The following is a 25,375-nucleotide window of genomic DNA, read 5'->3' on the forward strand; positions in this document are numbered from 1 at the left end:
TTGTGAAACAGTGACGCAGTTAATCAGTCGGTAGTTCACGACGTAATGGCGGCCGACTTGCTTACTATGGTGAGAGTGTGTGCGTGTTTATTGTCTTTACACGATCGCTAGCTTACTATGGTGGCTTCACGTTGTTTGTTCGTAATACGGTGTCCGTCTTTTTTTATACGTCCATGACTACACCCTAGTATTTTTTGAAAACCTACACTGTATCATCACTGCATGTGTGTGTATGTATATACCTACACTATATGGAGTATAATAGTATCTTGTGTACTTTACTGAGTACTTCTTAAAAGCCTAGGTAAACTGATTACTACACTATTCAATACTATTGCATACCTTTGCTGTTAGCATTACATATTTGGGTTATTTTTATTGGTGTTTTCCTTCCAAAAAAAATTCCTTGTGCATTATGTTGGCACAGGGTTCTAGGTCTACGACCTCATACAATATACATAAATCGAAGTCTTAAAGATTACGAGGCTCTTAATTTTTCATATACATATATGTAAGTAGGTATATAGAAATAATAAAACAACAGAACACATTATTAAAAAAAATATATTTACAATTGTAACAAATAATATTTACAATGTTCAGTTAGGTACCTTAAAAATAATATAAATTTAAGATAATATATTACAAAATACTGTACAGAACCTATGTTAAGGTGGGTTGATATCTTATTACACCTGATTACACCTTTTCTTTTTAAAACTGTACAGAATTAATTTATTAAACACCTATATAACTAATTTGTAGTTAATTACAAGCTAAAATTAAGTACAAAATTTAACTTTTGCTACGTCTAGAAAATCAGTTCTTATGAATTATTTTTATATTCACATTTTATAAAAAAACTGCACATATTATTTAAAACTTTTGTAGAAAAAATGTAATTTGCGAGGTAAAATTATACTTTCTTATTTGCTACTTCCTCCTCCAGTCTTTTAGTTACAAAGTGGCAAGAATTACTGCGATTTATAGGATGAATATTATGAAACTTAGTCTGCTTGAATGTGTACACAATGTGTATTCTTCAATTACAATTGACACAGGCTCATTATATCGAATTATAAAATATTCTTATTTTTAATGTTGTCTTTACATAATTTTTATATTTTAAACGCAGATGGCACAATAATTTTTATATCACTAAGTATATCAAAACATAAATTAGAAAGACACAAGGGTATTTTAAATTTACAAGTATTGAGGTGTCATAGAATAGTTTCACCAGCAGAATAGTGATAATGCCGTGGTTTCCGATAAGATTGCTGTTGGGGAGGTCTGTAAGTTGCGTATTTATGTGGATGTCGATTTAGTGTGTGGGGATGCCCTGCATAACAGTGCAATGTTAAAGGTGTAGGTGGTGGTCCGACGGGTGATTTTGCTAATGCGGGTTTCCTTGGGCTGCTTATTCTTCTCCATATCGCTTTAAGTCTTGGTGTTGCAATCCACACAGCCACCATAACACCTAATACTTGAGTTGCAAATATTCGGAATAAAAACACCCAAAAAGCTGGTCGTGGTTGCGTTGACGGTTCAGAAGAAGGCACAGGAGCTGCAAGCCAGTCGTCTCTCCAAGCAAATTCGTAAATCCAGGTCGCTAGTATACAAGCAGAAGGAACAGCATATAACGCAGTAAAGGCACCGAGTCGTAGTATGCTTTGATCAGTGTGTGCTTGCGGAGGACCATTCAAAAGTGGCCCTGGTGCTAGAGTCGGTGTAGGCCGCCGAAGAACCGTTCGAAGTCCCGATGCCAAAAATACGGATCCCAAGAGCAAACAAATAGCTTCGGGAATGATAACGAGAGCGAGTAGAGATTTGCTGGATTGATTTCCCACATAGCATGTACCTGGAACAAAAGACAAATGTTTAATGCTATTATTATTCAAGGGTTTGTGAAGTCAACTTGCTTTCAAAGACAGTTTTAGCGGATACGGATTCTTTCTCGCGAGATGAATAACATTCCAATTTCCAATAAAGCACTTTCAAAGCGAACACCTACACAAACAGACGGCGAGAAAAAAGACTGCATTAATAAGGCAGTTTTAAAAGGGCCGATTTAAAATTGAAATACGAGCGAGCGAGGAGGAAAGGTGTCGTATTTAACGGCTCGAATAATGGTTAAGCATTTCTTTGGACGCGATGGATAATGGACGTGGAAATAATAAAATTCAAGAACAATGTGCACCAGATTTGATTGAAACAGCTATATGCCTGAGAATCGGACCTGTGGCATTTTAATTTTTCTAAAGAATTAATATAGGACAAAGGAAGTTATGTTCATAATAGCTCAACATTTATGAAGAAATTATTTATAACTTGGAAATAATTCAAGATTGTATAGATAATAATTAATACCGTCGTATTGTGTAGCCGGTAGCGTAATACATATGAACGTTTGTGTATTTTATCACGATGAATTAATTTTTAGGATAAAGCTACCAGTGTTGTTGTCAAAGCGTTTCTTTCTTATCTTTACTTCAGTAGCACCGCAACGCAAACTTCAGTTTTATCTAAGTCGGCGCTTTTTACATACGATCTTCAGTGGGTAATTATTTACAGGGCACTTGCCTCGGCTGTATGTTGTGATTAGTAAAGAGTTCTAACAAAGCATTATCAGGCGGTATCTTTAATGTTCCTCTGTCTGATTTAAGCATTTAATTATCTTAAACGATAAGGCTATTTCCAGATAATAATATGCTCAAGTGTTCCATATTTATAAAAGGAATATGAATTAGTAAATTTATCAGTGAACAAAACCATTTTATTGCTGTGTCAAGTTAATGAGACAGTAAAAATATGCCCTGAGATACTCCCTAATCATTCAACAAGTAATGAAAACCGTTATTTAACAGTGTCATTTACTTTTCAGCTTAACAGAGTAATTATTAATTAGCTACTCCTGGATTACGTCTACATTCAAACATTTTTAGCTTTCGTGTTCATAATAGCATATAGAATTAGTTCGCCTTAGTGTAGACGTAAGTTCCGAGGCCCATTCAGTACTCACGTAGGGAAATACATAACAGCGAATTACAATGGATCGGTTTCACAAAACACTCAATGTTGAACGCATGAATGCGTGCTCCCGTGCACTGGTTCAAGATTAATCGCTTTGAAGACGCCGCCAATCGAATCAAAGGAGTATTAAACCGCGAATTGCCACCGTTCTGGGGTTCTGTTACGGATGTGTAGTAGAATAGTAATGATTTGGTTCGCTCGATAATGCTCGCCGCTGATGCAAGGAAACACGTTGTAGGTACTCGTTTGTAAATAGTTCATCATAACATTGTTGTCAAATGAAATAAATTTAAGTAAGTACTATTCTATAATTAGAGAACATTTGTAACCGCATAAAATAAACCAAGGTATTTTAAGCTTACACAGGTAATTATGTATTAACAACAGCTGCTTTGCCATATACATATACAATGTGGATTTCTTCGAACATCACCGAGAATAGCCACAGTATTGTAAAATAACAACATAAACCTCATTTATTATTTCGCTATAAACTTTAACCTGTTTCTTGTACACTACTACTAGTAAATTGTTTGTATGTGATTAAGTTATAGTGGTACAATCGTAAACATGTAGAACCAGGTACATTAAAATTGTTATCGAAGTCTTACCAGTTAATTCATCAGCATCTACATCTCTAGTGACCAATACTGCTGCAGTGAGCGCTGCAGGCACGCCCCAAGCAGCTAGCTGCAGCAATGAAGAGTGTCTGTCATTGCGAGATGTTGCAGGAGTGGTGGGAGGGCGCAGGACACTCGCGCGCCAGGCGCCAGCTACCACGACCCACCTGGAAGTATAATATTTTCATGAGTTGTGTGTTTAATAGACTCTGGTAACTTATCTATTATTACAATAGAGACAGAGAATTTTGTGTCACATTTGCTTTGTTTCAGTATAATATATTAAATCATCGTTATTTATGATCGAAGATTAAATCATATAAAGTCATCAGCAATACAGGACAACGAAAGTAGGTAGGTGGTATCAATAATTATTTGCCCACAGAGACCCGAACCTTATCATAATTGGAAATATACAAATTATAGGCTTGGGTATTGAAATAACCTTGTTGACGTTGAATTTATAATTAAATTACATTTTTGTTAAGTTGTACGTAACATCATCAACAAACAAAATGTTAATTTTTCTACAATTGTACTGGTTCTTAATTAACATTACACGAAGTTGAAACACATCCAAAGATGGTGGCCAGTGGTTAATTAAAATAATTAAGCATTTAATTTTTTGACTAAACAATCAGCTGTTCAAGACAGGTGGTGAAGGTGCCGCATGACGGAATTGTCCACGATGCCTAACTATGCCCGTGAAGGGAATGGCAATGAACATCTTTTAATTACTTTTGTATATAAATGCACTTTAATTAATATTATTTGTTTCATATGAATTTAAAATAAGGACGGGCTTGTTTAAAATATTGTAATTTCAATAGAGGTTAAAAAATAAACAAAGATGCCGATTTCGGCTTCACACATATTAGAGTTTATCTATATTGCAGTAATAGCTGTGATAAAAGTTTTATTTATTTATTTAAAAGTTATTATAGAATGGACGTTGATTCAATTGGCTATTAATTAAACTGGTTAATATTTCTGCCAATTATGGCCAACGACGTAAAAGTGATAGAATAAACGCATAACAATAACTTTTCCATAGTAAGTAGCATTTTCTTTAGATAATGACAGTTCTGAAGCTCCTTTGAAGCTACCGGTATTTTCTTAGCGTCGCCATTCGGTATTTAACGTAGGTATTTAAACAGTTAATGGCTCTTTGGAACTCGTTCATAGTTCTTACCGTACGAGTATGGGGCCTAATAGAGAGTGTCGAGCCCACAAATGGATATGGCCGTTTGATTTCTTGGTAAGCTTTTATTAGTAAAAACCTCTTTTATACGGGAGGTTATACTTAATATACTACGTCTGGTTTATTATGAAGGAATCATTCTGCTTGTATAATGTGACGCAATGTCATGGTAAACGTATAAACTATAATGGCACTCTTAACAACAACATCTAATCTGCTTCCATGCATAATATGAAAACCAGTAAAGATAACTTTTTAAGTAAATACTTTTGATATGAGTACATGTTCTCTAGCACAAACTCTATCAGGTATAATATTAAAATTCATCGATATTAAAATCTATAATTATGTTTTTAACGATGTAGTCGTGTTTACTTTTCATATTTAAAAACTGGTCCTCTTAACGAGCTTCTTGCGCTTGATTTCATGTAAATTACAATCCGACTACCCTTACTTAGCTCGTTAAAACCTGTGACAGGTAAATCCTTCTAAAGGACAAGAAAGGTGTCGCCTTGTTTTCGGCCGACACCAACTTAGCGAGACCCGTAGGATAACTGCCTCGTCACTGAAGATAACAATGGCTGGAAAATTTATTAGAGCTAATGTTAGGTTGGTCGTAGGACCCGCGGTGGCGTGTCACTGGCACTTGAACAAACAAGGGCATCTATTTGAACAGAACCGAAAGTGGCGATAGTCCAAACACTAGGTGTTTGTTCGGCCGCTAGCGTGTTTGATCCGGCCTCCGACGCCAACACATGTTGGCTAACATTTTACTAATGTTTGTACGATTTGCATTGTGTTAATTAGGCTCTCGTTGAAGCGGTGTTTCAAAAGCTTTTGAAACCACAAAACGCCAAAGAACTTAGTTTGAATTGGGACAACGTTAAAATTTCGGTGAACGTATAAGCGCCACTATAAACATTTAGCTCACAGTACTTACAAAGTGGATTGAAAATAATCATGCGAAGTTATCGATTGAACCGAGCATTCGTAACGTGGGTTCAAGAAATGCAAATGTTATTACATCAAGGCGCGAACGGACTGGTGCTTTTAGCATTTTATTTTTTCTTATTTCACATGGCGTCATGTCGTGCACCAAGTGGCCATTAAACGATAATGTTATCTGGCGGGAAACGATTGGTTTCACGCTATAAAATTATTTTTAAAGAACCATATAAGATTTTATGTAAATAACGAAAATAAAATAACATTCCGTTATGCTATTTATATTATCAGCACTTAATGTAAAGAAAGAAGTGATTTTCTTTACGGTTGTGTGAAGAAGCTTTGAAAGTTTACGGTTGGTCATGCGTCTTTAGATCTATAAAAGTTTTTAATAAATTTCTTGACTATCAGTGTTTTTAAAAGTAGCCTATTTTATAAATGTGTTGGCGGGCATCTTCCTTTTTTGATTGAAGTTTTAAATATTTTCAAAGGCAAGCGATCACTGTGGGGCTTCCTTAAGCTGGTACCCCGTTACGGGCGGTCGCTAGTTGGTAAATAAGGCAACGTATGTAATAGGATCTTATAGGTACACGTTTCATAAGTTTCCATGGTGGCAGTTTTACGAGCCCACACACGCGGCGAGTCTCGCCTTTTTGTCTTATTTTCAAATGTTTCGGCCATCGTAAACGTTGACATGATATATGCCGGTTAACTTCGCCCTTGCTTTCGTCTCGCTTTTCGAACTTAATAGTTTACAGTTGAGGTAATTTGAAATCTCACTACGCATGATATTGGGCACTATTATTATTTATTTTCCATTACAAGATATTTTCGGTTTGTCTCGCCTGATTTCTAATAATATTCTTAATTTTATATCCCTTTCATATTACCTATATGTAAGTATGTATACAATATTCAATACTCATCTTGAATCTCCAGTAATTTTTTTTATTTCTAGGTGGATGTTTTTATATCCTTGTCACGAAGGTTTATATTCGAATTTGATTAAAGACTATCTATTTTATCGTTGTGGCGTTTGGGAATCTGGTTAGATAGGAGTAAGGTAACGGTGTGGGAACATTATTAAGTATTTTCGAGTAACTATGAAGATAGAGAAACATCTGCCTGTTCAACTATAATTAAGATAAGTATAATTAATTGATTGACCATAAACGTGCAGTTTGGTCAGTTTATTATGTTCAACAAAGATAACTTATAAACACATTTTTTTCTATTACGGTATGTGCTAAAGAAACGATATGGCATCGTTTTGATAATCAAATTCTTAAACGGCTAACTTTATTGGGGGTATCAAACGCTAACCATTCGTAGCAGATGAATACGATGAAGGGACCGCGTTTATTTCTGGACATCGTAAAATCGATTATTCGATTCGGGTACGGCTTAGGCCGTCTGCTGCACGCGCTCGAAACAGGATGCACTATTTCTGTCAGGCCCTGCTTTGACAGAGATCTGTTGCAAGATATTAATGCGCCGATTCTAAATTGAAACTGGGTGTTGCTATAAAACGGAAATAAAAATACATTACGACTCCTTTAAAATGCTTTGAGGAACTGAAAGATTTATATTCGTATAAACTCCGTGGAGGAAGGCATCTATTTAATATGATTTATAATATTAAAATATTGCTACATGTAAATGCGGTGGATATAAAAACTCGCATTCATGTTTTAATTTTAACAAAGGGCAATAAGAAGACTGTTGACTACACCTTTAACGAAGGCCCGAAATGGCGAACGAGTTCACAGCAGGTGTCTAAATATGGATGCAGTTAAGTTGAACGGACCACCATATTTTATTAACCATTTTATTAAGACCTACTTTAGCTTACGCATCTTTGTTTTTCATATAAAAAATTATAACAGCTCTCAGAAAAGCAGGGGTCTAATAATTTTGGACGCATGCAATATTGGAATGGATATTCGATCAACGCTGAGATCATATTTGATTGATGCCTTTTGAAGGTAAATAAATGAACTGCCTACATATGTTACGAGGGGTTAACGAATATTGGGTTTCTTTATAAGACATTAAATTATATTATTTATTTATATCCTGCGGAATGCAGATCGATTATATCTGTCGCACCTCGTTTAATTTATACGGCGGATTATTAACGTGGATTTATTCTCTCGACAGGCTGGTAGGCGAGACCGAGAGATCTTTTACGAAACTAATTATAGATGTCAAAGTGAATCATCGTCGTAATTTTTATTTTACAAAATTACATGCGTGATAAATTACGTGCGTGTACTTAGTAGCTATTGTATGATAATTGCTTATGGAATAATAGATCATTTTTACTTATTGATTTTACGTAGGTACATGTTCTTATTTGCAGCAACAAACTAACAAGAAATCCAGTAATTAGATTAATCACTTCCGAAGTTCCGAGCACATTTTTATACCTTTTCAATAACGATAATAAAAACAATATCCGCGATTACATTCAATTGCCTATATCCCTTGCAGTTGCAAGCTCATTTTTAATTGTCTTTCTACAATTCCCTTGAACTAATAAATATTGAACGGTATTAATACCGAGAAGGCCGGTGTGCTGATAGACTGGAACCAGTCGGGAGCTCGTTAGAACCAATACGACCTGTCTTTTATGGTGTCTCTCGCTTGATTAAGTTCATTTTATGGGGGCAAATTGCCAATGCATCCAACCCTCGTTAAAGAAATAAACTAAAGTAGGTAGGTGTGTTCTCATCGAGTTCTATACAATAGTAATTATTCTTAGAGCAATTCTACTAATAAATGATTTATTAATCTAATCTAAAATATTTTAAACGGCAAAATAATCAATAGACAATGATAGATGTGGGTGTTTGCAGTCGAGTTAGCAATAAAATTACACGCTCGTTATGCCAAAATAGAATGTTTCCACGAATGTTTGATGTATCATAAATAATATTTTATGGATACTGGTTTATGCATTTTATATATCCATGTAGCTGTTTATTTGATAAATTATAGCATCTTTTGATATTCGTTTTATATTCTAGAGAGGATTTTAATGTTAAATTGACACGTTTATGTACAAAAATAAAAAGAATCATATTCATCTTAGTATATCTTCGGGTCTGTTTAAAAATGGTTATCATTACTTTTGAAACTGACAGGATGTATTTACATAATGCTTCACTTTGCTAACTTAAAAATAAATGTCCATTGCATACAAAATTAGCTCAGCTCTGGAACGCCTTGCCGGAAAGTATCCGACGTGCACAAACGCTTAGTTCTTTTAAGTCCCTATTGAAAGCTCATTATCTAGCCATGCAATAGTTGTATTAGTAATAATTTATGTATAATTATAATTTTTGTATATATTGTTATATATATATATTGTAGTTTGTGTAGTGTATAATACAAGTATATTTATATAACTATGTGGTATCTATGTACAGTATATGTAGTTTATGTAGTATGTAGGCATTTTTTTTTTAAATATATTCTTTCTTTTATTTCTTTTTTGCGCTATCCTTATTCTTCTCACATTTCCTTTCCTACCAGGTTGCCTGGCAGAGATTGCTGTGTAGCAATAAGGCCGCCTATTGTGCAAAATTTTTGTACCTCACTAATTTGTACCAAATTTCCTATATTGTTTTGTACAATGAAGTGTTATAAATAAATAAATAAATAAATAAAATTAATATATTTACATTTTCTTTCTTGTCTGAGCGTAACGTGCTGGCCACGGACAATTCGCTATAGCGAAAATTCGCGCGGCGCGACTGGCGGCGCGTCTTGCGAATGATTCAAATGTATGGAAATGTACTGGGCATGCCACGCGCAGCGGCGACCAGCGAGACGACCGGCGAATTTCCCCGAGCGAATCGCGCGGCACGACTAGCGATCGAAACAAATGTATGAGTTATTACGGCGCAGGCCACGGAGTCGAGCGGCAGACGCGGCGACTACTCCCGGAGCGAACTTAATTTAAAATAGTTTGTTTTTTTTTTTCGCGAAAATGGAGACGGAAGCTTTTATTGCAGAAATTCTAGCTAGACCAGCTATTTGGAAGTCTAGCCACCCGCAACATAATTTTTCATCATGCCTATATTTTTCATATTTTTGGTGGAATTCTCCGTCTGTAACACGATTTCTATTTATTTCGTGTACTCCACTATATCTTCCAAACATTAAATCTTGAGCAAAAAAGCTGCTACTCTCCAAACAACGTCGAGCTAACTTTGATAAAGCTATATCTCGTCTCCTCGTCTACACTGGTCGCGGCGGCGAACGCAACTGCCCGTGGCGTGCTTACCGCGCCGCGCGACTTGCCGCGCCGCCGGTCGCGCCGTCCGCGTCGGTCGCGCCGCCGGTGTCCGTGGCCAAGGTGTAACTCTGCGTAACCGCTGATTGGAGACGGCCATACTGAATAATAAGCAGCCATCTTGTTACGGATGATCGAATATTTTATAAATTCATTTTTAAATATGTATGACCTATTTGTATTGTGCTTGTTGAGTAGTTACGGGTTTCATTTTTTCAAACCTTTAGCTGTTTCTAAGTACGAGCCTTGTACGAGCATTACGTATCAACTTCAAATTTTGAATACAGAAGATACTGCATTCACAATTATTATTTTTCAAATATAATTATTAATTTAAACCTTTGATTAATTAGTAGGTAGCTCTAGAATAAAATCCTTATTTGTGTTGTTAATCTGGGATAAAATCATATTCTCAAATAAATATTTTAAAAGGCTACTCCAAAGAGCACTTTGAAAACTACAAAAACACTCAAAATCATATTTTTTGTACAGAAGTGTGGGCTACCTACATGACGCAGCATTATCGTGACCGTTAGACATAAGCACTCGTAATTTGGCCGGGAATTCTGAAAGCCATTTCGAACTCGTCAAATCTATTACGATCTCGATCGTTCCGATTTACGATATTGTAAAGCTGCGTTTACACGTGCAGCCGTTCCTTGTGATTACCCTTCGCAAGGAACGGGGATTATCGATACGAATATTCTTTGATAAGACGACAGTACGTTACAGTATCGGAAGATTACTTTTATCAATCTGCATACGATATTGTACTTTTTCCTTATTTTGTTAAAAAAAATAAAAAAAAAAAAGTAAAAGGAGGACGTAAAAATTTACAATATGAATTTTGATGAATTTAATTATTATAAAAGAAAGTTTAGTATATAAATAACTAGCGGTCCGCCCCGGTTTCGCCCGTGGTACATATTTATGTTTTCTCTACATAAGAACCATCCTCGTACTTCAAGGAATATAATAAAAAAAGAATTATCGAAATCGGTCCACCCGTTCTCGAGTTATGCGCTTACCAACACATTTTGCGATTCATTTTTATATATAAGAAGACTAGCGGTCCCGGGTCCGCCCCGGCTTCGCCCGTGGTACATACATATTTACGTTTTCTCTACACAAGAACCATCCTCGTACTTCAAGGAATATAATAAAAAAAGAATTATCGAAATCGGTTCAGCCGTTCTCGAGTTATGCGCTTACCAACACATTTTGCGATTCATTTTTATATATAAACTAGCGGTCCACCCCGGCTTCGCCCGTGGTACATATTTAGGTTTTCTCTACATAAAAACCATCCTCGTACTTCAAGGTATATATTAAAAAAAGAATTATCGAAATCGGTTCAGCCGTTCTCGAGTTATGCGCTTACCAACACATTTTGCGATTCATTTTTATATATAAGAAGAAAGATAATAAATAAATAATTTCTCTAGCCTGTATTGTGTCCAATTACAGAGGGAGTATCTAAAGGCTGCAACGACGACAAAGTACAACAATGGAACGTGTTGTTTTTAAATAACATGTACAATAAAGAGTTGTTGACATACGAATTAATTAAATTAGTTTAATGGTATTATTTGATTAGAATGATGATTGATGGCGATTGGCGGCTATCGTCATTACCGCTCGCAATTCTAACCCTTTGTGATTAATATTTGCGCGATAACCACGATAAGATATTGACAAAGATAGCTACCGCGGGCCAGAACAAAGCAAGGTCGGATTAATACATACTTCCGATAGTGATAGGCTTATAGATTATATCATATTATTATGATATCTCGATAGCTAATTTTTAAGGAATGTTATAAGCATATTGTATGCGCGATTTCAATATAAATGATTCCATAAGTGTATTGGGTCTGTAACAATTTATGTTTGATATAAAAATTGTGTGTAGGCGTTAAGTTACCATTTATTGTATAGTAAGGGCCAAGTTCCATCTATGGGACCCTGTTTAGCGTCTATAATGGGTGATTATCATTTGACAGATTGATTACCGAGACGGGATTAACATTCAATAGGTTTATTGTACATACGCGACGATAATATAAATACAAACCACAGTGCTAGCCGCTAGGTATCAAACAAGAAATATTTTATGGTATGCTGCAGTATGGTGAGTTTGTTTTTTGGGGAGATTGATTTTGTTTTGCGTTTGTTTTCATACCAATGAGAAGACGACACCAAATGATAAGTTAGGTTTTTCATCAACTACCTAACGTTTTCTTTAGAGTCATCAGTATTATAAATTAAACTACCTTGTATATTATAATTACACATAAATAAAATTAATGTTCCTCTGTTTGAATGCATCTCAAAACAACGCAATCATATTTTTCTTTTCGAAAGGGTGCGTTAGCTGCGGATCCCTAAAATTGGCAACTCTATAAAACGCTTGTTAGTATCCATCTGAAGCGGTAAGTCATTTCCAATGAAATACTTTTTTCTTTCATTTGAACCAGTTTGAGGCGCGGGCACCGAGTTAATTGCTTTAACGACCACGATACCAAACCAATTGATATTCGATTGACCTTACGTTCGCAGTATTTTGAATTTCTTCAGCTTATGCCATGTTTGTGAGCTTTTGCTGTTAGATGGAACAATTATGGATAGTATTTATTAGGTCAATGACAGTTCTTTTATTCATAAACTTTTTACTTATAGAAATATACATTTTGTCGGATTTACTCCCTCGAATTTCATTGCGATTTGCGTCCTATTCCGTACTTCACATTTTAGCAGAAAGTATTATCATATTATGGTAATATGTACTTGTATCGTGTGATGGCATTTAAAATGTGCTAGGCATTGAGATCCGTCGTTAAAACAATGACATATTACTACAAACCAACTTATAAGATTCAATTGAGGCTTCAATAAAATTTACCTTCGTGTGCCTGGCTCTAAGGCCTGGCTTTACCAATGCCTGTCTGAGCGAGAAGATACAATAATATGAAAGAGACAGCAGAATGGAAGTGATCAGGGTGTGAAAAGGACACGCGCCGGACATAACTGCACTTACTGCGATATTTTTGGCCAATTAAAATAAGTATATTAATTATCTTACGTTTCAATTTTTTAAATGATGCTTCATTATGAATTATTGCGTGTTTTCTTTTTCACAAACTCACTAGCTTGAGTTTCTAAGGGTGCTTTGCACAAATACTGGAACTACCGGAAAATAGTACCTATCTACATAAAAATAAGATAAGTTCAATATTATAATATAAAGTATAAACCTTAATAAAATAAAATAAATTTAGTGAGTAGGTACCATCTAGTAATTATCTTTTTTCCGGTCCGCCGTGTCGGGTCTTTCACGGGTCTTGTTAAGATCTTTTAACGAGCTGACCTTGCCTCAAACCTTGAAAAGAGATAGCTGTACTTTCCTCTTACAAAGTCAATGGGAGTGAAAAAGAAAGAGTACCACGCGGTCAACAATGAGCCTAACGAGAAAAAAATTCAATGACAAGAGGACGTAAACGCCAGAGTTACGCAATGAATTTTATATCGTATTTTATTTATAAACAGTGCTTTTTTAAACAAATAAATATGAGAGTTATTTAACAATTTTATTGACGTGACTAACGAGAATGATGCAGACGCAGCATCGGGATACGCTATAATATCTCTTGTTTTAAAGCCACAGAGTTTATTTATGTTTAATAATCCAATATTCTCAGGTGTCTACTAAAACTGTTCTGAAATTTATGTTAATTGGTTTTCGTAGGCCAGCGTTCAAAGACCGCAGAGTAGGCCCGTTTTATTCGAGAAATATTCAGGCAATATATTATCTTGTCCTTTTGGTTTATTTTAAATTAGGTGGTCTATTTAAAACTAGAGTATTATGTATTAATATCTCGATTATTTATATCTTCATTCTTAACGTTGACACATCATGCATTTTATGACACATCAGAGTAATAATTACCTACATTTAGAACTATGCATAATTTAATAATATCTTAGAATTAAGAAATCATAAGAAATCAAACTTGCAGACCTTTAAATTAATTTAAAATATATATCACATTATTTGGATGTTTTCACATGTTTAAAATCATCTTCACCAATATTATGTAGAAGGGACTATCGAGCATATAAAAAGATTTGATCCCAGCTAACAAATTAGTACATATTTACAAACACGATATCCACCGATCGATGTGTAGTGACCACAAGATGCCACAAGACATGTCCGTTGCGTTGCTACACGTCTTATTACGGTATAGAAATCTGAGAGAGGAAAAAAGACGCAGTAATATGACGCTTTGTGTCCATTGTTACATTATTGTATTAAAAGGAGATAACGATGTAACAAAAACCATTTGTTATGATATAAAATGCATATACATAATAATTATGTATATATAAACTTGTTATACTATAACTACTTCGCAAAAAGTTATAATAATTATTGTTTACGGTCTGCAATCTTTAGATTTTTTGGAAACTTGTAAATTAACATAATATGAATAATGAAATATGTACATAAAGTTATTCATAATAAAGTTTGATTTATATAAAATGGACAGAGCAGTTCATTTTTTATTGATTTTCAGTTCGACAATGGATTTGTAGTTTGTATGATTACTTCATGTGTAGATGTGTAGATGGAATATAAATTATTATGCATAAAGAAATAAGTTGGTTTTAAACATCGATGTTCCACACACCGAACACAAAACTAGCTTGTAAAAACAATAGAACTCATACGTTCCATATCTCTAATCAGCTGTCAAAGTGCTAACGAGCAGCATTTTAGGCGCACGATTGGAACGGTTCCGATACAGAATCTAATGGGTGATTATAGCTTTGATGATGCCGCCGCGATGCAAAATACAGTTCAAAGTAACCGCCTCTTTAACAGCCTCACTGTTTGGTTGCTATTGCTCTCGTATTTTATACAACCATAATTAAATTTTCGAGAAACGCTCTAACAAGTTTCGGCTCGGTCGACGCGAAGAACATTACGCTAATAAAATGTGATTTATATTGATGAATTGTTAAATGCGAAATTACAATTACGCCTCGATGTATGTGCTGAATTTAATATTATATTATGCGTCACATACCTACATTGTAAGAGCTAATACTTTTCGGACTTACATTTTTGATTTTTCTTACAATCCCCGATAAAATTTATTTCTATAGCTGTAATTATGTATAATGTTTCTGTAATTACAAATTCTTGATAAACTTAATTTTCACGTACTTAATTGTGTTCAAAGCGGAGTGATTAAGCCATTAAAATAAAATAAATCGAGGCAAAAACCAAACCGAATTTATCTTGTCTATGTAAAGGCTAAATAATGATTTAATTTAACTCGCATCTTAAATAGATTTGCCATACCTAACAAAAAACCTAGCGATCTCATTATGCTTCGAGTCAGTCTTCAGTCAGCGCTAGCTATGTAAAGTATCTCGTTACATTAAAATTTATGATCATTTAGGCGTTGTTTAACATACAATTGGCTATTATTTCGGTCCTGTATCGTAAACGGGTTATTGTTAGGAGTCGTGAGATGATTATCCTATCGGGCGATTGTTCTCGCCTTATATGAAACTCGTTTCTTGACTTACCCTGAATCCTACATACATATTATAGAACGTGTATGTGCAGGCTGGGGGCTTTATTAAGTGATTATATTCATATGATGAGCTCTGGTAGCTGTTTAAAAATATAGGCTTTATATGGTCATATCTAAAAGCAGTAGAACAATTAACATACACCAATTATTAATTATAGAAACATAAGAGGGCAGAGCATCATTATCTGTATTTCGGGAAATTTAAGTTCCAAATTTAAATTTAATGAGACATTTTATATAATAGTGCGTATGGCAATAGCATTTTAAAGTACGAACGGGACACCAACTCAATTACTACACCCAAGTTTTTACTAACTATGCAAGTAGAATAAAACACAGAGTCATTATGTAAATTTGTAACAGATACAGCCAGCCCAAGATTCTTGTTAAGCACCATATCTAAGATCGTAACGAACGACATATAAAAATATCTTACAGCAATAAAGTAATTTGTACGACTACATTTATCGTCTCTTTCACACATACTGGATGCGGGCAGGAGTGAAAAAGTCAGAGATAACAATAAAAGCATAGATACAGGGATCCCGTAGCGCAGACATGTGCATCTGCTTAGCTGGAAAGCGTAGATTTAATTTCGAATAGAAAATCGGTGGAGTCGTGTTGATATGAAATTATATTATCGTATTAGAATTACATTTCGTATAGGTATTACAGAATGACATTTTAATAAATACGTACGTTTATGTTTTGTGTACTGAATTCTTCTGTTAAAAGCAGTTTAACAAATTGTTAAAATTTCTCAATGTAAGCTCTGGCTTGACATCAGGAATTTTTAATCAGCAAGTTATTAAAAGCGCTGTTAAAACTTAAAAGCTTGTAACTGCATACCACCTAGTTACCAACATATAAATTGTATTTAAATTATTTGTACCAGCATAAACAAAACTACTAAGGCACCCAATGAAAATAAAACATTTCATCATAAACCTGTCTAAACATTTCTCTGTCCGACGCATCACTAAAACATTTCGTTCTTTTGGTACCGTGTTTAAATTACGGCCGTCGGGATTTCTGCTTACGATCAATAAATCAATAAATATATGTGGCCGTCCGTCCGTCCGTTCGACATTAATGGAAATCATTGTTTGTTTAGGACCAAATCCCTCGCTCACGAAACTTTGCTATTAAACAGGAGCCATTTTTGGAACGATCAAAACTTTGGTATTCGACATCTTAAAACATTGATTGGACATGAAATATTACTTTCTCGAAGCCGGACATAACATTTAGGCATAAGTACCTACTCATTTTTTGCACCTCCATTATCCATCAAAAGTCAAAACACATTTAACAAAAGAACAGCGAAGAGGTAAAAGTTAAATTTCAAACATAAATCCACAAAATTTATTTAGTATTTACCATTACATTTCAGATATTTAGTAGAAAGATCATTGCAGAACATAACTAATATTTTAATTACATTTTAACTTTTTGTCCATGTGCAATTCGCACATTGAATAATTTTTTTATTACCTAAATTCCAAGCGAAATAACTTGTCTCTTCAAATACTGAAAAACAATATACAGTATGGGTAAAGACAATTTCTCCCAAAAACAGTATAAAAACTATCTCCGAACTCTCAAAACAGCGAATGGTAATAAATTATGCTTTTTCAATGGGAGAGGCAAAAAAGTCTACCTGACTCTGCCGACACCGCACAATAGCCGCCTCAAAATTTATTTAGGCAAGTTTTAAGTGTCGTTTTCTGATTTCATACAATAATTCAACCATTTGAACCAACAATGCATTTATTTTTCCTGGAAAACCTGTCTCGTTAGAAACAAAATGCGAATTTATTTTAGGATTTTAGTCTGCAAATATTATTACGGTACTGAATTTTAATTGTTGTTAATTTAAATATTTTGTATTGTTATTGTTTTGAACTTTCGTCGTGTCACTGTAAGTACACTACTCAAAACAAAATAGGGCCCACCTACACTTATCTCAAAGTTCTACACGTAATTTATAGGGTTAGTTATTGGGGTACTTGAGTATTCCCTTACGTTGTTGACATGTTAACGAAACTTTATTGCTGTTTTAACTATTCTTTTTAATCTTTTTCTCAAGTGGGTAACCAGAAAAAGTAAAATGTTTCAAAATCACGTTATTTCCAAATTCTCAATCACTTGTGTTCAAAGTCTCATTCTGAATGTTACTGTAGCGTAGCACATCGTTATTTTTTAAAGTTTAATTTGGTTTCGGTATTATTCGTGATTATTATGCCTGGATCTCGCGTTCATATGGATATGGAAACGGCAGCAAGAGCAGTTGCTTTGCTTCAAGAAGGAAATTCTCAGAGGTCGGTGGCAATACGTCTTGGTGTGTCACGTCGAGCTATCCGAAATGCTTGGGATCGTTATCAAGAGACAGGTAGTGTTGCTAGAAGACGTGGAACAGGAAGTACTCGGGCTACAACAGCCCAAGAAGACCGGTACATCAGACTAACAGCGCGTCGGCAGCGGACGGTAACCGCCCGTGCCTTACAAAATCAACTGCGGCAATCTACTGGCACGCGAGTGAGTGATCAAACCATTCGGAATCGACTTCATGAAGGTGGCCAAAGGTCCAGAACTCGCGCTGTTCGACTGAAATTGACAAGTGTTCATCGTGCAGCACGATTAAGGTTTGCTCGTGATCACTCAGACTGGTATATGGATAACTGGGGGACAGTATTGTTTACGGACGAAACTAAAGTGAAGTTTTTAAGTGACGATCGTCGAGTGCGTGTATGGAGAAGGGAAGGTGAACGTTTTTCTGAACCTTGTGTCCACGGACCAGACCGATTTGGAGGTCCAAGCGTCATGGTGTGGGGCGGCATAAGCCTACATGGCAAAACGGAGCTCGTAGTTCTTGATGGAGGTACCGTGACTGCTACTACCTATGTCGAACGGGTCATCCGGCCTCACGTGATCCCATTTTCACAAAGAATTGGCGAAGAATTCATCTTAATGCAAGATAATGCCCGCCCACATACAGCCCGTATCACTCAAAGAGTACTCTCTGATGCCAATATAAGAGTTCTGCCGTGGCCAGCCATGAGCCCTGACCTCAATCTAATAGAGCATGTGTGGGATCAATTAAAAAGGAGCGTCAAAGCAAATTTCAGCAACGTAAACAGCCAACAAGATCTCATAAATGCTCTTAAAGTCTGTTGGGAGCAAATACCTGAAGAAAATGTAACCCATTTGATTGAAAGTGTCCCAGATAGGCTCAGAGAGTGCATACGGAGCAGAGGGGTCCCACACGCTACTAATTACAAAATAAACCAGATTTTTTTTGTTAATAAAGGTTTTATTGAAACTTTTGTCATGTGTCTTATTTGTGTAATTTTTCTCTAATACTGTTAATTTTGCATAATTTTCAAAAAATCGCTAATTTCGCTTAAGTTTACGTTAAAACAATTGTCCTACACCTTGTTCGTTTATACTCATTCATAAAATAAGAAAAAAGTTTTTACAACACAGCAAAAAATCAGGGTGGGCCCTATTTTGTTTTGAGTAATGTATATCAAGTATTTCTCAATTTTTTATTTTTCATCGCGAGGAAAGAAAAATAAATATAGGTACATATATTATTATATACTGTATACGTTTCAAGTTTGCATGTTCAATGTACATAACAGTAACAACAAGCTTTCGCATCGTCAGACATTTTTGTGCATACTAAAATACATATATTATTATGAAATTCTTCGTAATCAGTACCCATTTATGTGCTCCTTGGTTACTATACATAATTATAATATTTATTAAAATTAGCTGAATTGTATACGATATGGTTTTTAAGGGAGATGCAGATTATAATTTCTTTTCCCTTAAAATATAAGTGGATAATGTGTCCTGCCATTATATGTATCTTGTATTAAGTACATAATCACGAAAATAACCGAATACGAAGGTACATTATAAGAGATAGACTCGTTGTCGTGACTGTACATAGGAATTATCATCGATTTTAAAATTCCTTTCAAGCATCGCGTTCCGAGGTAGGCGGGGTAACCATCCTTAATTATATGCCTTTCCATCATACAAAACCAACAAACAAGGTATTTCAAGACAGCCCACCCACCGACACGATTATTCTGATATATCAAGCTTAATAAATATTAAATAAATATGTATAAGTAATAATTATAAGTAGGAAAATACCAACCCAATTGAAACCAGTTCGATAGCAATGTTGACAGTTCGGAAATCAATCATGTTGGTTGTAAAATTTAAAAAATGTTGACTTTAAATCAAGTTTTATACTAGTTTTGATGTGATAAAACGGGTGCGATAAGTTTTCTAGAATTCGAATATTTGTATAGATGCAATATAGAGTTTAGCAAATATTGTACGAAGCTGAATTACAAGTATGAAAAGTGATACATACTAGTTAATAAGGAATGCAATGGCTGTAGAACGTGGCTCAACAATGGAAGATAATATCAGGGCAGGCCCAACGAGCAATGCAGGGTGTATCTGATCCGTGAATCGCGGTTAACAAGACGCTTGTTCAGAACAATGTATAACTTTAATGCTTTGTGGTGTACAATTTACCTCTAGACAAATTGTTGACGAAAGATATCATTAAAAAGCGTTACGTGGAAATTAAATAGGGGAGATGTAAACAACCATTATAGCTAAATGAATGCTGCTTACAATTTATAACTTTCGTCAAAAAGGACATTACTTCTTTGATTGTGTAATTATCATTTAAAACTTTCGAGATGTTCGTGATCTAAGGTACTAATAAAGCACCTTTAAAAGGTTTTTTAATTAACAAGAACGCTCCTTAATCTCAGCATCACAATCGTCGGAGTACCCACTGAGGGGCCAACAAAGGTTCCAATAACGAAGGCTAGATAGGATCTTACTGCAGGGCGCAGGCGGGTACGTGATCTCGGTGGGAGATATGCAGCTCCGGCCCCTTTGAGAGTAAATATGGTTTAAAGTGAATAAGGTATGCCTACTAAGCGAATATTTAGGTATGTTTACTATCCATAAAGATGTTTACACTTAATCATTAATTAACTAGTATATGACATGAAAAAAACAATATAACTAGGTCGAATTATTAAGAGCATAGTAATAAACGAAGATTATCTACGATAATAATTGTGGATGACAGATGACTAAGATCAGTGGCGTAGCTAGCATAGGTGGCACCCGGGGCGGATTTTATAGGTGTCACCCTAAAACTCAATCGAAACTGTTAAAATAAAAAAAAGTTATAATCATTTACGTTTTATTAAAATATGAGTACCTATTACAAATATTTGTTTATTATGTAAAACAAATTTAGTTTGTTAAAAATTAAAATTTCTTCCTTCTAGCTTTGACACTAGCGAACTCCGAAATCACGTCTTCAAAATTTATATTTTGTGTTGCTTCATGTTCTATCGTTAAAATACCAAGATTGTTTAATCTGGTTTCGGTCATTGTAGACCGCAAATAATTTTTAATTAATTTTAATTTGCTGAAACTTCTCTCACATGAAGCTACTGATGCACATATTGTTATAAATAACTTTAGTGCTACCGTTAGATTCAGAAGAGATTCTGTAAAATCCCATTCCACAATAAATTTCAAAAAGTCCAGTATCACCCAATTAGAGACAGTAATATTAGCCGCTTTTAAATGTCTTCTCAATCTTGGTATTTCTAAAAGGAGTTCTGTTTCTGATACTTCATCGTAAAGGTTAGTAAATTTTGATATAGCTAATTTTAACTGTTCAGTGTTTGCCGAAAGCAAGGTCTTTGACTGCACAACCTCAAACAATGAAGCTACGTCTTTAATGGACTTTACTCTTGTTTCGAGTTCAATATTGAATCTGTCAATGCATTCTAACATGTCCTTTTGAAGTTCCGCTCTAAGTGTAAGTCCAGCCTCGGTGGACGACGCTAACTCACCGGGCATGCGTTTCTTGCGACGAATTCGTCGTTCCATCGAAATGTTGTATTTTTCCGATTTTTGTACAGCAAAATCTATTGCCTCTTCTGCTAGATGCAACCGTTTCTCTCCAATGAATAGACGAAGTGCTTCTAGTTTTATGATTATTTCATCAACACATAAACCTTTACTTTGTAATGCGATCTGAGCATTGTTCACTTCCCTTAGCCCATCATTCCAAAAGAAAAGAAAACAAAGAAATGAGAAATTGCACACAGCAGGCATAAGATTTTGTGCAGCACCTCTAGTTTCTAAATTTACGTCTTGGTCACATAGTTCCTCAATTGCAGATATTATCCCATCAAAATTTTCAGCCAATACTTTTACTGCACCGTAATGAGCACTCCATCGCGTTGTCGAAAGTCTTTTAACAGATGCTTTGCTGTGATTGAGGAGCACTTCCCAACGACTTGTGGAAGTTGAAAAAAAGTTAAATATTGTTTCCACTGCTCCGAAAAATGTAACACAAGTCACATTTTGTGCGAACGAATGTTGGCCGCATAAATTAATTGAATGATCTATACAACCAATAAAAATTGCTTTATTGTTTTTTTCTTTTATAATAGCTTGTACTCCTCCGTGTATACCACTCATAACTGCAGCATTATCATAACCTTGAGAACGACACATCATAATATCTAAGCCATCGTTTTCAAGCTTCTTTAGTATTTCAGCGCTTAAGTCAGCTGTTTTTTTTCCATGTAAAGGAAAGAATCCTAAGAATACTTCTTTGACTTCTACTTTTCTATTATTAATTTTTACATAACGAATCACTTCAGACATTTGATCAACATGTGAAACGTCAGGTGTGCTATCAAACATGATACCGAAATATTTTGCCGATTTAATTTCGTTTACAAGCTGACATTTTACATGATTAGCTAAAACATTTATGAACTCATTTTGTATTTCTGGCGATAAATATGTTACTTTAGGTGATTTTTCCTGCTCCAAATATAGTATATGTTCTTTGAGTACTGCATCATACTTTGACAGCAGTTTAACTAGTTCTAAGAAATTACCTTTATTAGACGACCCTTTGGTTTCATCATGTCCACGAAATGCTAGGTTTTGTTTAGCCAAAAACAATGTTATATCTAATAATCGAGATAAAAGATTTTTCCACTTCTGTTTTTCCGTATTCATTAATTGCAAGGCTGCATCATCTATTGTGGTGTGAGATTTTAATCTCATTTCCAAAGCTTTCCACTTTTCGAAATTTTCTAAATGTTCACATGAAGTTTCATGGTCCAATACTTTAGGATTTAGTTTCCACCACTTCTGAAATCCAGTTGTAAATGTTGTTTGTATGTTACTGACAGCAAATAAACGACAGCAAAAACAGTACAGGTTATTTGATATAGGAGAAAATACCATCCATGATCGTAGAATTTTTTCACCACTAGGCATCGGTTTATAAAACCATTCCTGTGAAAGATGACGAGAATCACCTTTAATCTTTGAACCATGACGAGATACAGTAGGAAACGGTCCTTCTTTGTTCTGGAAATGTTCACTGCCCTTTTTTATTATGTCAATGCGAACATTATCAGGTACCGGTAAACTCCAATGTGAAACATCTCTCAAGTGTTGAACTAATTCTTCAAAGCTAATGCTATCTCCGAAAGTAGCATTAACGGCGTCATTTTCATTATTTATTTTGATTCCGTCAAGGTCCTGGGTCGTCTTCATTGATTCTGTATTGTCGATGTTGCTATCTGAATGTGAGTCTCCAAGATGTGAATCATTACTTTCGTCAGCAGGAGACTCGGGTACTTTACTTGAACTTTGGCCGCTATCTGCTTTTGTGACATATTTGAAAAGAGAACCGGACATGCTCTGAATTTCATCCATTTTAGCCTTTTTGGCTTTTCTCTGTTGAAACCCGCTTTGTCTTTTCGAAGTATGAATTCCCCGAGGCATATTTCGTTCTGGGTATTCTAAAAAATATTTTTAGTTAGTAAGTGAAACGTTGATTTTATAAACTAATTATAACAGTAAATAAACACCTACACGTTACGTAACTAGCTTTGTGAAATATATTTTTCCCAGACGCAGGATTGTTAATTTATATTACCTAACAATCCTGCGTCTGGGTGTAAATATGTTTTTAAGTATTATTAGAAAAATATTAGTTAAAAACTCCACCGTTAATTGTGATATCCGTGCCACGAGTGCTCGAGCTGCTCATCTCGGAGCAAAATCAACGTACGCGAAGTTGTATGATATGATTATGATAACTTTCAATCAAAAATCTAAACTTAATGTATTCCGTTTTTGTAAACAAATCCCATTGCTATTAGATAGGAAAATATTAAGTAAGTTAATAATAAATAAGAATATTATTTACAATTAAACATTATTACCTAAAGTAATATCGTAAAACGTGTAGAAATATAAGTAAAATCTTTTTACACCAGCAAAGTCTTTAAAACCTATTTTAATAAATAAATACCTTTAGTAGATAAGTAATACTTGCCCAGGCTAAACAAAAAAATATTATTGCAATCCGTCTGAAATACCTTCTTTAGGTACCTATTTATCATTTAGGACGTCTCAATAATATAGTTTAAAATACACAGTAATTAAAAGAGAATAAAATTGAAGGGTTTTTCAAAATAATCTAAGATACTGCTATTAGAAACTAAATGGATAAAAAATGTAAGTATTACCTGTAATAACAAAAATAATTCACTTACCTTGTTTATTTTCTTCAAGAATCGACTTTTATACAAAAAATGTTGTTTATAATATCTAATAATTAACAAACACTTTGCACTAGACTTTCACACGTTCACGTAAGCGAATATTGAAATGAATGCGGTCGGAAACAAAAGAAGCCCAATCCACAATACAAGTGACGAGCGCTATATCGAGGGAATCCCCTGACTAGCGTTGGTTATGCGCGAACGGGGTATTAAATTTTGGGGGAATCCCTGATCGATTGACACTGTGCACATTGTTTTTTTTTAATATCAATTATTATGTTCGTGGTACGATATTATAGTTACCTAGATAATTTTATTAGTGGCGGTTATGCTCTCTGCCGCAGATTTACGATTTTTTATAAATAGAAAGAACTATAACTGATGGTCATAGTCGGGCTCGGGTGTCACCCCTAAACGGGTGACACCCGGGGCGGGCCGCCCCCGCCGCCCCCCCTTAGCTACGCCACTGCTAAGATATAGAAAGTTAAAAAGACATTTTCTACGTAGGTTGCTACGATGGAATACCATATAAAGAAGTCATTAGAGTTAATTATAAATTTATATAAATCATGACAAAAACTAAATTTACTCCAAGTCATTATTTATTAAATTTATTATCTATTCTCCCGCATCAACTCGCCGTCATAAAAACCGCATTAACAATGTAAGCCAGCGACAACAACCTCGCCGTATGTAAAATGGAGGGAAACTTTTTAAAGTTTTTAAGCTTTAGGTGTATGATATAGTCGAGTCGGTTGTTAAAAACTAAAATTATTCCGCAGTGAAAAGTACAGTGATTACGAAGCGCTGTGCCGTCAGAGCTTATTGCAGGATGATTGAAGACTCAACCGCCTTCGACGCGATCCTGGCGGGAAAGGGATAGACATATACGTTGGTGGATGTGGGAAAGAGACGAGAAGAGCTCAACATCTGATTAGCATCCCAATTACAGCGCGGGCGCAGAGAATCGAATCTCAAGATTTAGTGCTGTGGACGTGCTTCGAGAA

At 35.0% G+C, this 25,375-nt stretch overlaps 1 protein-coding gene and 1 pseudogene across 1 annotated transcript in view; both read right to left on the reverse strand.

Moving 5' to 3' along the window:
* Nucleotides 1-546: 546 nt before the first annotated feature.
* Nucleotides 547-25,375, reverse strand: part of fz4 (frizzled 4) — a 30,620-nt gene continuing 5,791 nt past the window's right edge. The window contains exons 2-3 of the mRNA XM_090111376.1: nt 3,645-3,820; nt 547-1,861 (exon numbers count right to left, since the gene is read on the reverse strand). Coding sequence (XP_089967502.1) covers nt 1,224-1,861; nt 3,645-3,820 — 814 coding nt within the window. The 3' untranslated portion in view covers nt 547-1,223. The remainder of the gene's footprint in view (nt 1,862-3,644; nt 3,821-25,375) is intronic.
* LOC149901319 (zinc finger MYM-type protein 1-like) lies at nt 22,049-24,495 on the reverse strand (annotated as a pseudogene).

This window comes from Colias eurytheme, chromosome 17 (assembly GCF_061535395.1).
Source record: "Colias eurytheme isolate Ceu_HAF_F1 chromosome 17, ilColEury1 Martin Lab GWU primary, whole genome shotgun sequence".
NCBI classification, from domain to species: Eukaryota; Metazoa; Arthropoda; class Insecta; order Lepidoptera; family Pieridae; genus Colias; species Colias eurytheme.